Here is a 16043-nt window from a genome sequence, read left to right as displayed (position 1 = left end):
ACAAATCTCCAGTGGTCACTGAAGAGCGGCACATGAACCCTTTTGAAGTCTCTCTAATTTGCCACACAGGGAGAACAAATTCTTTTCCTGCTTCAAGATGGCAATCGGACAAGTCCCTGGATTAACTTGTAGCATGATCTATCTCCCATAACCCTGTATAACATAACACTTGCTAAAAAGCCATCAAACCCCTACTTGAAACTATCTAATGTATCAGCCAGTACAACTGGTTCAGGGAGGGAATCCCACAACTTCAGTTCTCATTGTAAAAATCCTTTCCAAATATTTAGACGGAACCTCCTTTGCCTAATAGGAGTGGGTGCCCTTGTGTCCGCTGGAAGGCCCTACTGGTAAATAAAACATTAGAGAGATTATTATATGATCCCCTTATATATTTATAGAATGTTACCATGTCAGAACAGTAACACCAAAAAATGAAAGTGTATAAAAGTAACTAAAATATAATGTGCTGCTGCCCTGCACTGGTAAAAGTTGTGTGTTTACTTCAGAAAGTCTACTATAATTTATATAAATAAGCTGCTATGTAGCCATGGAGGCAGCCATTCAAAGGAGAAAAGGCACAGGCACATAGCAGATAACAGATAAAACACTATTGTATTCTACAGAGCTTATCTGTTATCTGCTATGTAACCTGTGCCTTTTCTCTTTTTTCCTGCTTGAATGGCTGCCCCCGGGGCTACACAACAGCTTATTATATAAATTATAGTAGTGTTCCTGTAGCAAATACACCAGTTTTACCAGTGCAGGGCAACAGTGCATTATATTTTTATTACTTTAAAGCTCTTTCATTTTTTAGTGTTACTGTTCCTTTAAGCGCCTCTTCTCCAGTGTAAACAGACCCAACTTGGCCAGTCTTTCCCCATAACTGAGACTTTCCATACCCTTTACCAGCTTAGTTGCCCTTCTCTGGACCCTCTCTAACTCAATAATGTCCCGTTTGAGCACTGGAGACCAAAACTGAACAGCATATTCTAGATGGGGCCTTACCAGCGCTCTGTAAAGGGGAAGAATAACCCCCTCCTCCCGTGAATCTATACCCCTTTTAATACAGCTCAAAACCTTGTTTGCCCTTGAAGCTGCTGCCTGGCATTGCTTGCTACAGCCAAGTTTATTATCTACAAGGACTCCAAGGTCCTTCTCCATTATGGATTTGCCTAGTGCAGTCCCATTAAGGGTATACGGGGCTGTATATTTTTACATCTCAGGTACAGGACCTTACATTTAGCAGCATTAAATCCCATGTGCTACTGAGCCTGTTTGTCAAGATCCTGCTGCTGCATGTGTTGGTTTGTGGCATAATGAAAAGTAGAATTCTATGGAAGCCATTTCTTCTACTGTTGTACAACTGGCTGAATGCAGCCTCCCAGCATAGATTTTTAGTCCCCCAACTATGGAAAATATCAACAGAAGTCCAAGTACCACAATATTATTTTATATATTCTGAGACCTTCACTCCTCCCCTCCCACCTGATTGTGGGATTGTGGGTATTGTTCTTGGACCACAACTCAATAAGCTTGGAGAGCATTGTTTTACTCCATAGAAATAACTTCACTCAACATATGAAATCAGACTGGAGTGGGGGCACATTTGTATCTTGCTGGAGTGTTCCCAGTCTCACTTGGTAACAACTGTTCCAATAATATAATATACTTTGATTTGATACTTAAAATTGCCGGTATAAAGTCAGCTCTGTGGGGCAATAATGTGTCCAATCGAGTGATATATACATATATATGTTTTATTAGTGCTGATAGTGTAACTAATGACACAATACAATGCAGGCAGTGGGACTTGTGTGAATGCTGCAATGACTGTACTACAGCAGGTTCGGGACTGTGCTACTTCTCTGCCAGTGCAACCCCCACGGATTTCTTCTGTAGCCTCCAAACCCCTCACTGTCCCCCTGATATCCCTCCCCATACCCCTCTCTCTCTCAGGGATAAGAGATGGAGGAAATAGATCCCAATGAACAAGGAAAATAATGTTTTATAAAAACCTCACCCAGACTGACAGGAGTGCGCCTGAGATATCAGGGGCTGTTTGGGGACAATCCGTGTAACCAACATGCAGAAAATCGCTGTCAGAGACAGGGACATTTACCCTGCAAGTGACTGTATAATCCCCGGGATATTTATGGAAGTAGATATTATTAATAACTTTGCTTTTTGAGAAGCTGGAAACACAGAATAAAAGCTCCCTAATGCTGAACACGGAAAGTTAAGGATGGGCGTGGCTAAATTCTGTCCAGTTAGAAAGCGGTATCACAATGCAACTGAGCCAATCAGCAGACAGAGTAGATTCTATAAAAGGAGAACAGAAAAGCGCGGCTGGGATATTTCTATTTTCTGAAAAGAACGATAGAAGATTTGCAATGGCTGAAGCAGCTGAGACGGCGCCTGCTCCTCCCCCGGCTGAACCCGCAGCCAAGAAGAAGAAACAGAGCAAGAAAGCAGCGGGGGCCACTAAATCCAAGAAGCCATCTGGGCCCAGTGTGTCCGAACTGATAGTCAAAGCCGTATCCGCTTCCAAGGAGCGCAGCGGGGTGTCCCTGGCAGCTCTGAAGAAGGCTCTGGCTGCAGGAGGTTACGATGTGGAGAAGAATAACAGCCGCCTCAAGCTGGCTCTCAAGGGCTTGGTCAGTAAGGAGACCCTTGTCCAAGTGAAAGGGAGCGGAGCCTCCGGGTCCTTCAAGCTCAACAAGAAGCAGCTGCAGAGTAAGGAGAAGGCGGCACCGGCAGCAGCCAAAGCCAAGAAACCGGCAGCAAAGAAGGCAGCCAAGTCCCCGAAGAAGCCCAAGAAGGTGTCCGCAGCCGCCAAGAGCCCAAAGAAGGTGGTGAAGAAAGCAGCAAAGGCCGCCAAGAGCCCAAAGAAGGTGGCGAAGAAAGCAGCAAAGGCAGCGAAGAGCCCCATAAAGCCTAAAGCTGCCAAAGCCAAGAAAGTGGCCAAGAGCCCCGCAAAAAAGAGCGTGAAGCCCAAAGCTGCCAAAAGCCCCGCAAAGGCCAAAGCAGCCAAACCCAAAGTGGCTAAAGCAAAGAAAGCCGCCCCTAAGAAGAAATAAGCTGGCTCACTGGCCAACTGCCCCAAAGGCTCTTTTAAGAGCCACCACATCCCCCTGAAAGGGCTTGTAATATAGTGGGGTCTCCTGCTTCTACCATGGCTTTTAATAAGCAATAAAAACTATTAACCTCGCACCGGCCCAACATTCGTTCAGTTATCGCCAACTAATATCCCTGGCCAGTAAATAACTGCAAAGTTTCCCAAACACACAAATAGTTTTGTGTTCCCCTCCCTTTAGTGCTGCCGGACTGCTCTCCGTCACTTAAACCTGCCCAAACCATTCCTCCCCCTCCCCCTCCCACTGGTTCTGTCCAAGATAGAAATTCTCAGATAGGAATTTAGCCCCTGTTCCCTGTAACGTAAATGCAACAGTAGGAAAGTGACATTGTTGCGAGTTGTATCCAGCAATGTGTGTAACGGAGCGAATGTCCCAGTGTAACAATGTAAGTGCTACTTTGTCAGCTCAAAGCTCCAACTCATTAGAAAAGTAACAAATAGGGGAAAGACAAGGCAGAGTAACAAACAGCTCAGCTGAGAGGCTCAGAGAGTTGCAGCAGCATTAGAGGGCGTGTAAGTGACATTAACAACAAACTGATTTTGTAAACATATTTTTTTCCAGTAAGAGGTTGAAATAACCCGGAGTAACGCTTATATTGTGTCACCCACTGTAACCTGCAGCACTTAGTATCCTTAATATATCTGTGTCTGGAAATTACCCTTCCACTTAGATTCTAAATTCCACAGGGTTTAATCCTTATATATAATGTAATTGTACTTTGTATTTATTATTTTAATTACCCCTGTTCTATAAATGTATTGTTCTGCAGTTACATACAACTATTCCAGCAGAGAGAAATGCACTAATGAATCTCAGGGCAGAATGCTGAGGATATAGGAATAATCATTTTACTGCTCTATAAACATATCGCTGCCATAGTTTTGGCGGCTCTTTATTATAAGCAGCAGTTTGTTACACTCCTTGTTGCTAATGAGTATGGGCGCTTCATGGTTTAGCCAATCAGAAGTTGCCAAATGTTTTACACTGAACAGTAAAGAAAAGGGAGGGGTGAGAGTCAGTGCAGTTCCCTATCAGGTCTGCTCAGTCTCTTTATACATGAGGTTGTGCGGACAGAGCGGAATCATTCTGAAAAGCTTTTGAAGATTGAACATGTCTGGCAGAGGCAAGGGCGGTAAGGGCCTGGGGAAAGGAGGCGCCAAGCGCCACAGGAAGGTGCTGCGGGATAACATCCAGGGGATCACCAAGCCCGCCATCCGCCGCCTGGCACGCAGAGGGGGAGTCAAGCGCATCTCCGGCCTCATTTATGAGGAGACTCGGGGGGTGCTGAAAGTTTTCCTGGAGAACGTTATCCGGGACGCTGTCACCTACACCGAGCACGCCAAGAGGAAGACTGTTACCGCTATGGATGTGGTGTATGCTCTCAAGCGCCAGGGCCGCACTCTCTACGGATTCGGGGGTTAAATCCTCTTATTCCCTCAACATCATTTCCCAAAGGCCCTTTTAAGGGCCCCCACTATTTCAGGAAAAGGCTGTGATTGTATATTATCTGCTCCCTATAAATTGATAATATACAATGTTACGGGTTGGGAGGGAAAGTAGGTCCGGGCCCACAGTGCGGATCTGAATGGCTGAAGGGATAAATCTCCTGAATAGGTGACTTGGCTGTAATAACTCGAGCTAAAGAGATGGGGCAATATAAATATATATAAATAAACGCTATGTAGGCTGCCAGAGCAAAGGGGTTATTGTATTTTATTGGGCGGTCATATAACGTCCAGACATTTTGGCGGGCTTTTTGAATAAGCCAATGGCTCCCACAGTATGGGCTATTAGTCGGCAGATATAATTGGGGGTCTCGGTGACTCAATGGCTGCTTTGTGAGTTTCTAAAATGTTTGGAAATAGAATAGTCAGTAGGAATATTGTAAAGGCTGTCAGTGCCTGTCATCCATATAAAACGGACCCAAGTTTGGCGGGCTTTTTGAATTTCTATCTCAAGAATTGTTCAGCCAATCATAGAAGAGCAATTAAAGGAGACATATTGGATAAATGGGAAAAATGGCTAATTTTGTAGGCAATTATGAATAATATCCGGTGCTGGTTTCCCTTTGGGCTAAAAATTAATCCTCTCTGTAAAAATGGCCCCTTTATTGGAGCTCCCTATAGATCCTCTCACTTCTCCGTCCAGTGTGAAATGGAGAGTGGGCGTGTCCTAACGGTCCCTGCCAGAAGCACAGTAGGAGGGGGAGAGCCAATCACAGCCCTGCACTCACACAAGCACAGACAGGCTGCAGTTCTCTATCAGGTCAGCCTAGCTGCTGATTGGTTCCTATCCTACAGTGCAGGGTACGGAGGGCCGCCGGCTCCCCAGCTCATCCAGAGAATTCAGCCAGCAGGAAGTGGAACAGATGGGCGGGGCTAGTGGGGTTTGGTGGGAATTTCTCATTAAATCAGTCAGAAACACAACTTTAAGCACAATCCTTCTATATCTAGAGGAGTATAATTCCCTGGTACATTCATCATTTTTATAGGATATGTCTCCTTTAAGGAACTGGAAAAAATGATTATTTATCTCTGCTCTTAGGGGATTATTAGTTATAGAAATTACTGATAAATATTTAGTGCTGTTAAAGTGTAATTTAGCGGGGGGGGGGGTTATGTATGTATGTATGTATATCTTTATTTATAAAGTGCTACTTATGTACGCAGCGCTGTACAGTAGAATACATTAATACAAACAGGGGGTTATTAAGATAATAGATAAATACAAAGTATAACAATAAATACAAATAAATACAGTTACAGTTGCAATAAGTTAAGAGTCAAAGACACAAGAGGAAGGAGGTCCCTGCCCCGTAGAGCTTACAATCTATATGGGAGGGGTAACTAACAGACACAAATAGGCAAATATCATTGCGGGAATGTAACAATGTGACACAATGGCTGCTTTGTGAGTTTCTAAAATTTATGATAATAGAACAGTACAGAGTAACCTGATCGGTACAAATACTGTACAGGCTGTCAGTGACTGTTCTAGGGTGAAACCATATAAAATGGACCCAATTTTGGCGGGCTTTTTGAATTTCAAAAATCGTTCAGCCAATCATAGAAGAGCAATTGGGGAACTGAAAAAAATGGGGATATATCCCTGCACTTTGGGGATTGTGTAGTTATAGAAATTACTGATAAATATTTTGCGCTGTTAAAGTTTAATTTAGCAGCAGGGGGTGGAGCACAGAGGGGAAGGGGTCGGAGGGTCCCGGTGACTGACAGGAGAGAAAGGAAAGGATTTTGTTCGAGTCGAAACGTGTGACGGTTATAAGTGCTGCGATGTTACAATGTGACACATAATCGTTACAATGAAATAGAATGGGACAGAAAGGCTTTATAGCTACTTTGATACAACTTTTGTAATGAATCAGCCGAGTGTAACGTTGTCTGTATTTGGGATTCTACTAGCGGGTTTCACGACTCTGCTGTGAGTAACATCTATGCACTGTGCCTTTCTGTAGCCATATAAATGAATATAATGGCGAGACCATCAGCTTCATTATAACGAGTCTAAACTTCTAGCTGCGCTATTTATCTGTGAGAGAGGATTGTGCGCTAAGTATTTGGAAGTGATCCCAACGTATGGGAATATAATATATACCGGTAAATTGGGCGATCCATCATAATTATTGTGAGTAAAATAGTCATGTTTTCATTATTTTAAAGGAGACATATTGGATAAATGGGAAAAATGGCTAATTTTGTAGGCAATTATGAATAATATCCGGTGCTGGTTTCCCTTTGGGCTAAAAATTAATCCTCTCTGTAAAAATGGCCCCTTTATTGGAGCTCCCTATAGATCCTCTCACTTCTCCATCCAGTGTGAAATGGAGAGTGGGCGTGTCCTAACGGTCCCTGCCAGAAGCACAGTAGGAGGGGGAGAGCCAATCACAGCCCTGCACTCACACAAGCACAGACAGGCTGCAGTTCCCTATCAGGTCAGCCTAGCTGCTGATTGGTTCCTATCCTACAGTGCAGGGTACGGAGGGCCGCCGGCTCCCCAGCTCATCCAGAGAATTCAGCCAGCAGGAAGTGGAACAGATGGGCGGGGCTAGTGGGGTTTGGTGGGAATTTCTCATTAAATCAGTCAGAAACACAACTTTAAGCACAATCCTTCTATATCTAGAGGAGTATAATTCCCTGGTACATTCATCATTTTTATAGGATATGTCTCCTTGAAGTTTCTATTCAGCTCAATTAGGCAATCATAATCCATATAAATAAAATATGATTATTTAATAGAAATCCCAAGTCAATTTAACTGGAAGCAATAGAAATGTACAGCAGGATAGTTGTGAGTCTGTGCAGCCCTTGTACAGAGGAGGTGGGGGCTCTGAAAAGAGCCTTTGTGTTGTTGCGGGGCAGGGAATGGGGATTACTTGGCGCTGGTGTATTTAGTCACAGCCTTTGTCCCCTCGGACACAGCGTGCTTGGCCAGCTCCCCAGGCAGCAGCAGGCGGACCGCGGTCTGGATCTCCCGGGAGGTGATGGTGGAGCGCTTGTTGTAATGAGCCAGGCGGGAGGCTTCCCCTGCGATGCGCTCGAACACATCGTTAACAAAGGAGTTCATGATGCTCATGGCCTTGGAAGAGATGCCGGTATCAGGGTGCACCTGCTTCAGCACTTTGTACACGTAGATGGCGTAACTCTCCTTCCTGCTCTTCCTGCGCTTCTTCCCATCTTTCTTCTGCGTTTTACTCACCGCTTTCTTAGAGCCTTTCTTTGGCGCTGGGGCGGATTTGGCGGGTTCGGGCATTTTCCCTCAGATACACGGTCAGTCTGCAAACAAACTATAAAGCCTCCTCCTGCTGCAGCTTCTTATATACCCTGCCCGTGTAACTATGGCTGGAGAGTGACACTGATTTCTATTGGCTGGTTCTACTGCATGACGTGTAACCGCCTCATCTCTCCCCGTTACATTCATACGATTGGTGACTCCTAAAGCTTGTGTTTCATTGGCTGCAATTCAGCCTAACCAATCAGAGAAGAGAAGCACTCCCACAGATGCCCATAAAAGCAAAAGTGCACGTTACATTGTATCGAGTTATTTTGTGTAACACGAAGCAAGAATCATGTCAGGAAGAGGCAAACAAGGCGGGAAGACCCGGGCAAAGGCCAAGACTCGCTCATCTCGGGCTGGGCTGCAGTTCCCAGTCGGCCGTGTTCACCGGCTGCTGAGGAAAGGCAATTATGCTGAGCGGGTGGGAGCCGGAGCTCCAGTCTATCTTGCCGCAGTGCTGGAGTATCTGACCGCTGAGATCCTGGAGTTGGCCGGGAACGCTGCCCGGGATAACAAGAAGACCCGTATCATCCCCAGGCACCTGCAGCTCGCTGTGCGCAACGATGAGGAGCTGAACAAACTGCTCGGAGGGGTGACTATCGCTCAGGGCGGTGTCCTGCCCAACATCCAGTCCGTGCTGCTCCCTAAGAAAACCGAGAGCACCAAAGCGGCCAAGAGCAAGTGAGCCCAGGAATGAGAGTGCCCTGACCCCAACCCAAAGGCTCTTTTCAGAGCCCCCCACTCTGTCTAAACAGCGCTGTATAAACTGATGGTAGTTTGGGGGGTTCCAATTAACTATATGAATCCATTAATAATATTTAATGCTGTGCTCTAGTGATATATAATCTTGCTGTACAGGGATCCCATTACCTCATTACATACAGTACATCTCGCAAGAAGAGCAACTGGTTAAAACAAAGTACATACAACACATTACAGTTCAAATAGGTGGTTTTTGGGCTTTTTCTGGCCAAACACCCTTTCAGACCCAAGACTGATATTCGGTTTCTAGTCGGCATAGAATAGGTTAAAAGAGACAAGCCGGTACCAAGAAATAGGCAATCTTTATACCCTACAGCAGTGATCCCCAACCAGGGACTCCTCACCAACCTCTTGGATGCTGCTCCCAGTGGCATTTGAGTTCGTGGCTTAAAGGAGACATATTGGATAAATGGGAAAAATGGCTAATTTTGTAGGCAATTATGAATAATATCCGGTGCTGGTTTCCCTTTGGGCTAAAAATTAATCCTCTCTGTAAAAATGGCCCCTTTATTGGAGCTCCCTATAGATCCTCTCACTTCTCTGTCCAGTGTGAAATGGAGAGTGGGCGTGTCCTAACGGTCTCTGCCAGAAGCACAGTAGGAGGGGGAGAGCCAATCACAGCCTTGCACTCACACAAGCACAGACAGGCTTCAGTTCCCTATCAGGTCAGCCTAGCTGCTGATTGGTTCCTATCCTACAGTGCAGGGTACGGAGGGCCGCCGGCTCCCCAGCTCATCCAGAGAATTCAGCCAGCAGGAAGTGGAACAGATGGGCGGGGCTAGTGGGGTTTGGGGGGAATTTCTCAATAAATCAGTCAGAAACACAACTTTAAGCACAATCCTTCTATATCTAGAGGAGTATAATTCCCTGGTACATTCATCATTTTTATAGGATATGTCTCCTTTAAATGTAATTTTATTTGGATCAAAACAATGATTAGTACCAAACAAAGCCTTCCTTATGGCATTAGCTCAGATAGAGGCTACCTATAGCTAATTACAGCCCATATTTTGCACCCCAACGAACTTGCATGCTTGTGTTGCTCCCCAAATCTTTGAATGTGGCTCACACGTAAAAGTGGTTGGGGATCCCCGCCCTACAGCAATGTAGAAAACATTACAATTAACGCAAGTGCGATGTAATAGGCCCAGTAAAATATAAATATGTAATTCTGCTGGTTCCAGTCTATCAATGTATCGCTTTGTAACAAAAGCCGAAATAGAAGTGAAAAGCTCATTCCCAGAAAGTGTCGGTGGCTCTGAAAAGAGCCTTTGTGCCCAGTGAATAAAACCCCCTCGGATCTAAGCCCTCTCCCCTCGGATCCTGCGGGCCAGCTGGATATCCTTGGGCATGATGGTGACCCTCTTGGCGTGGATGGCGCACAGGTTGGTGTCCTCAAAGAGCCCCACCAGATAAGCCTCGCTGGCCTCCTGCAGAGCCATAACGGCTGAGCTCTGGAACCTCAGATCGGTCTTGAAGTCCTGGGCGATCTCCCGGACCAGACGCTGGAAAGGCAGTTTGCGGATCAGCAACTCAGTGGATTTCTGGTAGCGGCGGATTTCCCGGAGAGCCACAGTCCCTGGGCGGTAACGATGGGGTTTCTTGACTCCGCCAGTGGCCGGGGCGCTCTTCCTGGCTGCCTTGGTGGCCAACTGCTTGCGGGGAGCCTTCCCGCCTGTGGATTTGCGGGCGGTCTGTTTAGTACGGGCCATTGCAACAACGTAGAAGCACTAAAACGTTATGGTGTCTGGGGGCTGCCAAACATCCTATTTATAGCCAGCGCCTCCCTGTGATTGGCTCCATGCAACACGCCATATTATGTCTACATTTCTATTGGCTGCTCAGACCAAGTCTATTTTTTTTTTTTTTTTTTTTTTTTTTTTTTAAATGCCCGCCAAAAGTCTGTCCGATATTATGTCTTAAATAACGATGACGATTAGTTATATCAATTACTTACATTACTTTTATCAGACCATATTACAAATAAAAAGATTTAACATATGTTTCTTATTCTCTTCGGATGCGCTGACTGACTGAATCCCGGAAGCGTCTGCTGCGAGGTCAATTATATCAACCACATGGGGGCAGCAAAGAGCTTTGAACGGGAATCAAACCGATTGTATTTTATGTGGGTAGGGAAGAAGAGAATGTGGAAGGAAAAAGAGATTTTTTTTTTAAATGCCCGCCAAAATTCGTTAGACCATTGCCTCACCTGTATTCACTAGGCGTATACAGCTAGAAGTTTAGACTCGTTATAATGAAGCTGAGGCAGCAAATGGCCACATGTGGGGGAGGGGCTCTGCCTGCAGCTGCAACATTGCTTTGTTCTCTGAACTCGCTCGGAGGCGCCAAACTGGTCCCGCCATTATATTCATTTATATGGCTACAGAAAGGCACAGTGTATAGATGTTACTCCCCGCAGTCAGACGGTATATCCGCTAACGGAAACCCTGATGCTGCCATAGAATAGAATACAAAATCAGGGATCCAGGAATAACTATTTCCAAACACGTTAGAAGTCTAGGAGCTTCTTATTTGGGGTCTAGTTGTTAATTCCCCTGACGTAGAATTTTTTTTTTTTTTTACTTCACATAAATTTCTTTGAAGATGCTTTAAAACTCAGAGCAGCCATTGTGTCACATTGTTACATTCCCGCAATAATAAACATCAGCGCTTTCTACTCGCAACCAAATCCTCTCCTTTCCCTCCTGTCAGTCACCGAGACCCCCAATTATATCTGCGGACTAATAGCCCACACTGTGGGAGCCATTGGCTTATTCAGAAAGCCCGCCAAAATGTCTGGCCTTTATATGACCGCCCAATAAAATACAATAACCCCTTTGCTCTGGCAGCCTACATAGCGTTTATTTATATATATTTATATTGCCCCATCTCTTTAGCTCGAGTTATTACAGCCAAGTCACCTATTCAGGAGATTTATCCCTTCAGCCATTCAGATCCGCACTGTGGGCCCGGACCTACTTTCCTTCCCAACCCGTAACATTGTATCTAATCAATTTATAGGGAGCAGATAATATACAGACACAGCCTTTTCCTGAAATAGTGGGGGCCCTTAAAAGGGCCTTTGGGAAATGATGCTGTGAGGGAATAAGAGGGTTTAACCCCCGAATCCGTAGAGAGTGCGGCCCTGGCGCTTGAGAGCATACACCACATCCATAGCGGTAACAGTCTTCCTCTTGGCGTGCTCGGTGTAGGTGACAGCGTCCCGGATAACGTTCTCCAGGAAAACTTTCAGCACCCCCCGAGTCTCCTCATAAATGAGGCCGGAGATGCGCTTGACTCCCCCTCTGCGTGCCAGGCGGCGGATGGCGGGCTTGGTGATCCCCTGGATGTTATCCCGCAGCACCTTCCTGTGGCGCTTGGCGCCTCCTTTCCCCAGGCCCTTACCGCCCTTGCCTCTGCCAGACATGATTCTCTCTTATCACAAAACTGGAAGATATGTAGTTCTCCGCTGCTCGTCTTCTCTCTTATAGAGACTGAGCAGACCTGACAGGGAACTGCAAAATCAGCCCCGCCCCTTTCTTTTCGTTTCAAGGGAAAACAATCGGCGCCCCGTGATTGGCTAAAACTGGACCCGCCCTACTCATTAGCAGTAAGAAGTGAGAGAATCAAACCAACTCCTGTTTCCCTGAGCCGCCAAAAGTATCGCGGCAATCCGTATATAGATCAGTAACATGGTTTAGATTATTGTTTTGTTCTCTGTATTCTGTCCTGAAATGAATTAGTGCAGTTCCCTTTGCAAAAGAATATTTTACAAATCAGCAGCGCGTTTCAGCGGAAAACACCTAGCAGCCTGTGATTGGCTAGAAAGTAATAGGCCATACTCATTAGTAATAAGGGAAGAATAAGACAAAATAAGAATATTTTCTAATATTTAGAATATTTAGAATGGGTATACGGAAGCCCCACCAGGAGGTAGCGAGGTTAAGACCTCCCTGCATTCATCACCGGAGTTCAGGGTAACTGGCCAGCTCAGGTGGAAGCAAGGGACCACACAGTAGAGGTTTCCTAAGGGGTATCCTGGTGTGAGTACCGGGGAGAGGCCTCAGGGGGTGTCAGCCTGGCCAGAGTACAGGGGAGAACCCTAAGAGAGGGTCTTCTGGCGTGAGTACCGGGGGGAGCTCCCAAAGAGGGTCTTCTGGCCGGAGTACCGGGGGTAAGCCCAAGTGAGAGGGTCTTCTAGAGGAAGTAAGAGGAGAATACCTGAACTGCATGTTATACTCCTGGATATCCTGTGTGCATCCAATAAACAAGTTTGGTTATTCAGCACATCCAGTCTCCTGGTCTATTCCTCACAGAGTGGATCCTCAAGTGCCTGGTAAGCAGCTACCCCAAGGGGGGCAAGGTACTGGGAGTTGCAGGGAGTCCCTGTCCAAGGAGGACAGTACAGAGTTTCCCAGGGAGGGGAGTTACAGTTCTACCTGTCCCTACCCTGGGTGGAGGCACGCCAAGTAACAGCAATATTATACCTGCCCCCCAAAGTAAGCGGGGACACAGGGCTCCTGTAGCGCCACATGCAACTAAATGTGTGGTAAAAGTAGCAGCACCGTCTAAAGTGGGCTACACACACATATATATATATATATAATTTTATTTTCTTACATTTGCCCCTGGCACTATTTTTATGTCTTTTTTTTCTTTTAGATTCAGTGCAGTAGTCTCCTTGGTGTTGCATGGATCTACCAGATGTGCGGCCTTTAGGGACCTTGTCCCCCTGGAACCTGGCCCCACTGTGGGCACGCAAGTTTTGGGGTGTCTTTGGAAGACAGAGGGACCCCCAATAGCCTTGTCTCAAGACCCTTGCCTCCTGCAGGCCTTTTGGTAGGGCAGGTTGGGGATAAAGGGGTTCAACCTACCATTTGGGTGAAGGTTAGCCATTTTGATCTGGTGGCATAGGAGTATAACAACAGGTTTTTACTAGTGATGAGCGAAATATTTTGCCAGGCATGGATTGGCTGCGAATTTCTGCGTTTTGCCATTGGCAGATCATTTTGCCAAATGGGCGCAAAATTTCAGCGCTGAAAAATTTGGCGCACAACAAAAAGATTTGCAAATTGAAACAGGACAGATTCGCTCATCACTAGTTTTTACTGATATACTGCGCAAAGTCTATTTTAGTGGGAGCAACCAATGTACCGTATATACTCGAGTATAAGCCGAGTTTTGCAGCATTAAAAATGTGCTAAAAAAAGGAATCCTTGGCTTATACTCGAGTCAAGTAGGCACTGCAGGAGTACTTCTCCTAGGTGTGCGATCTGGCGATGCACGGGGGGGGGCGCCGGATCAGCCAGTAGGAGAAGTACTCCTGCAGTGCCCCCCACCGTGCGCGGCGCAGGTGTCTGGATATATTACTCTGTTGTTAATTCATGAATTGCTATTGACACTTTGGATAAGCCATGTGGATGGTGTGGCATCAGTTTTCACTTATTGCCTTCCTTCAGGTTTCGCCCCTCAGCTGCCTCATATGCCAATAGGACATCTGTAAGCCCAATAGAGTAAGCACTTGTTCCTTACTACAATATTTCTTTTCTTATTGCATGTTTTGTGCATTTCCTGTTGAAAGGGCCTGTTACAATATGATGTACTGCTTATGGCTAGTGATGAGCGAATCTGTTCCGTTTCGTTTCGCCGAAAAATTCGCGAATCTTTCAAAAGATCCGCAAAATGGCAGAAAATTCGCGAAACGCTGAAAATGTTGTGTGACAAAAAAAAAATTGTCACCAGAGGCTATTATTTTGTCGCGCGGCTATTGTTTCGTCACCCGTGGCTATTATTTTGTCGCGCGGCTATTCTTTCGTCGCCCTCGGCTATTATTTTGTCGCGTGGCTATTGTTTAGTCGCCCGCGGCTATTATTTTGTCGCCCGCGGCTCTTATTTCGTTGCGCGGCTATTCTTTTGTCGCCCGCGGCTATTATTTTGTTGCGCGGCTATTATTTTGTTGCGCGGCTATTCTTTTGACGCCCGCGACTATTCTTTTTTGACGCCGCCGACAATCTTTGGACGTGCGGTGAATTTTTCCGCGGCAAATTTTTTCATCCGTTTCGCGAAACAATCCACCAATGGCGAAACGCGGAAATTCGCCGCGAATCCATGCCTGGCATGAAACTGCTTAGAACGTAGAAGCCAGTGATGAGCATGTTATTGGCCTGGGGAAAAACTAACAAGGCGCCATACTGCTTACCTCTCACCAGACATCACTTGGCAGAACTAGGATTTTACGCTACTGTAAATAGGCAAGCTTTGGGCTAAACATTAATACTCTCTGTAACAATGGCCCCTTTATTGGAAATCCCTATAGATCCTATCACTTCTCCCTCCAGTGTGAAATGAAGGGTGGGTGTGTCCTAACGGTCCTTTCCAGAATCACAGTAGGAGGGAGAGAGAGCCAATCACAGCCCTGCACTCCCACAAGCACAGACAGGCTCCAGTTCCCTATCAGGTCAGCCTAGCTGCTGATTGGTTCCAATCCTACAGTGCAATGTAGGGAGGGCTGCGGCTCCCCAGCTCATCCAGAGAATTCAGCCAACAGGAAGTGAAACAGATGGGGGCGGGGCTAGTGGGGTTTGGGGGGAATTTCTCAATAAATCAGTCAGAAATACAACTTTTTAATGTACAATCCTTCTATATCTAGAGGAGTATAATTTCCTGGTACATTGTTAATTTTTATAGGATATGTCTCCTTTAAAAAATGTAGCAATTAAATTGAGATATTAACCTGTACAACCTTGCATGTGGTTATCTTATGTTGGATGCACCTAATTTTCCAGCCCATACCTTGTGTTTATTGATATGGTCATGTAAGCACTTGTGAGTGTCCTTTTATTAAATAATTTGATTATAGAAACTTAGCAGTAGCAGCTGCATTTCCCACCCTAGGCTTATACTCGAGTCAATACGTTTTTCCAGTTTTCTTAGGTAAAATTAGGTACCTCTGCTTATACTCGGATCGGCATATACTCGAGTATATACGGTAGTTCGGGGAAGCTAAGAACATACCAGGGAATGATATAATGTGGTGGGCTAAGGGGGCATGGTGGGAATAAGGTTTGGTTATTAATAATAATGAGTAAAGATTTTACATTGTTAGTAGTTTTTCATTCTGGCTCCAGTTTTTTAAAGGAGACATATCATATAAAAATTAAGAATGTATCAGTGAATTATACTCCTCTAGATATAGAAGGATTGTGCTTAAAAAGTAGTGTTTCAGGCTGATTTATTGAGAAATTCCACCAAAACCCCACTAGCCCCGCCCATTTGTTCCACTTCCTGCTGGCTGAATTCTCTGGATGTGCGGGGGGGGGGGGGGGGGGCGGCGGCCCTCCATACCCTGCA

At 45.7% G+C, this 16043-nt stretch overlaps 5 protein-coding genes across 5 annotated transcripts; 3 read left to right on the top strand and 2 right to left on the bottom strand.

The window, feature by feature from the left end:
* The first annotated feature begins 2350 nt into the window (after positions 1-2350).
* Positions 2351-3127, top strand: LOC101734056 (histone H1B-like). The gene has a single exon (XM_004916994.4). It carries the CDS (start codon positions 2394-2396, stop codon positions 3078-3080), a length of 687 nt encoding a protein of 228 aa, XP_004917051.1. The 5' UTR covers positions 2351-2393; the 3' UTR covers positions 3081-3127.
* A 1089-nt stretch (positions 3128-4216) lies between these two features.
* h4c3 (H4 clustered histone 3) lies at positions 4217-4608 on the top strand. The gene has a single exon (XM_002944188.5). It carries the CDS (start codon positions 4248-4250, stop codon positions 4557-4559), a length of 312 nt encoding a protein of 103 aa, XP_002944234.1. The 5' UTR covers positions 4217-4247; the 3' UTR covers positions 4560-4608.
* A 2867-nt stretch (positions 4609-7475) lies between these two features.
* On the bottom strand, positions 7476-7979 carry LOC101731852 (histone H2B 1.1). The gene has a single exon (XM_004919412.4). The coding sequence runs from the start codon at positions 7902-7904 to the stop codon at positions 7524-7526; it is 381 nt and encodes a 126-aa protein (XP_004919469.1). The 5' UTR covers positions 7905-7979; the 3' UTR covers positions 7476-7523.
* Positions 7980-8195: 216 nt separating this feature from the next.
* On the top strand, positions 8196-8666 carry LOC101731908 (histone H2A type 1). The gene has a single exon (XM_004919413.4). The coding sequence runs from the start codon at positions 8221-8223 to the stop codon at positions 8611-8613; it is 393 nt and encodes a 130-aa protein (XP_004919470.1). The 5' UTR covers positions 8196-8220; the 3' UTR covers positions 8614-8666.
* Positions 8667-9920: 1254 nt separating this feature from the next.
* Positions 9921-10419, bottom strand: h3c14 (H3 clustered histone 14; the record flags this gene model as incomplete). Its single annotated transcript, NM_001016636.3, is given in 1 exon segment — positions 9921-10419. A coding segment is annotated over 1 exon segment (411 nt). The 5' UTR covers positions 10403-10419.
* Positions 10420-16043: the final 5624 nt, after the last annotated feature.

This window comes from Xenopus tropicalis, chromosome 3, assembly GCF_000004195.4.
Source record: "Xenopus tropicalis strain Nigerian chromosome 3, UCB_Xtro_10.0, whole genome shotgun sequence".
In the NCBI taxonomy this organism is placed as follows: Eukaryota; Metazoa; Chordata; class Amphibia; order Anura; family Pipidae; genus Xenopus; species Xenopus tropicalis.
The sequence above is the reverse complement of the archived record's forward strand: the minus strand, read 5'-3'. Positions and strand labels throughout refer to the sequence as shown.

Bases quoted from the DNA above. Each gene is read 5' to 3' on its own strand.
- LOC101734056 (XM_004916994.4), top strand. From the start codon at position 2,394: ATGGCTGAAGCAGCTGAGACGGCGCCTGCTCCTCCCCCGGCTGAACCC.
- h4c3 (XM_002944188.5), top strand. From the start codon at position 4,248: ATGTCTGGCAGAGGCAAGGGCGGTAAGGGCCTGGGGAAAGGAGGCGCC.
- LOC101731852 (XM_004919412.4), bottom strand. From the start codon at position 7,904: ATGCCCGAACCCGCCAAATCCGCCCCAGCGCCAAAGAAAGGCTCTAAG.
- LOC101731908 (XM_004919413.4), top strand. From the start codon at position 8,221: ATGTCAGGAAGAGGCAAACAAGGCGGGAAGACCCGGGCAAAGGCCAAG.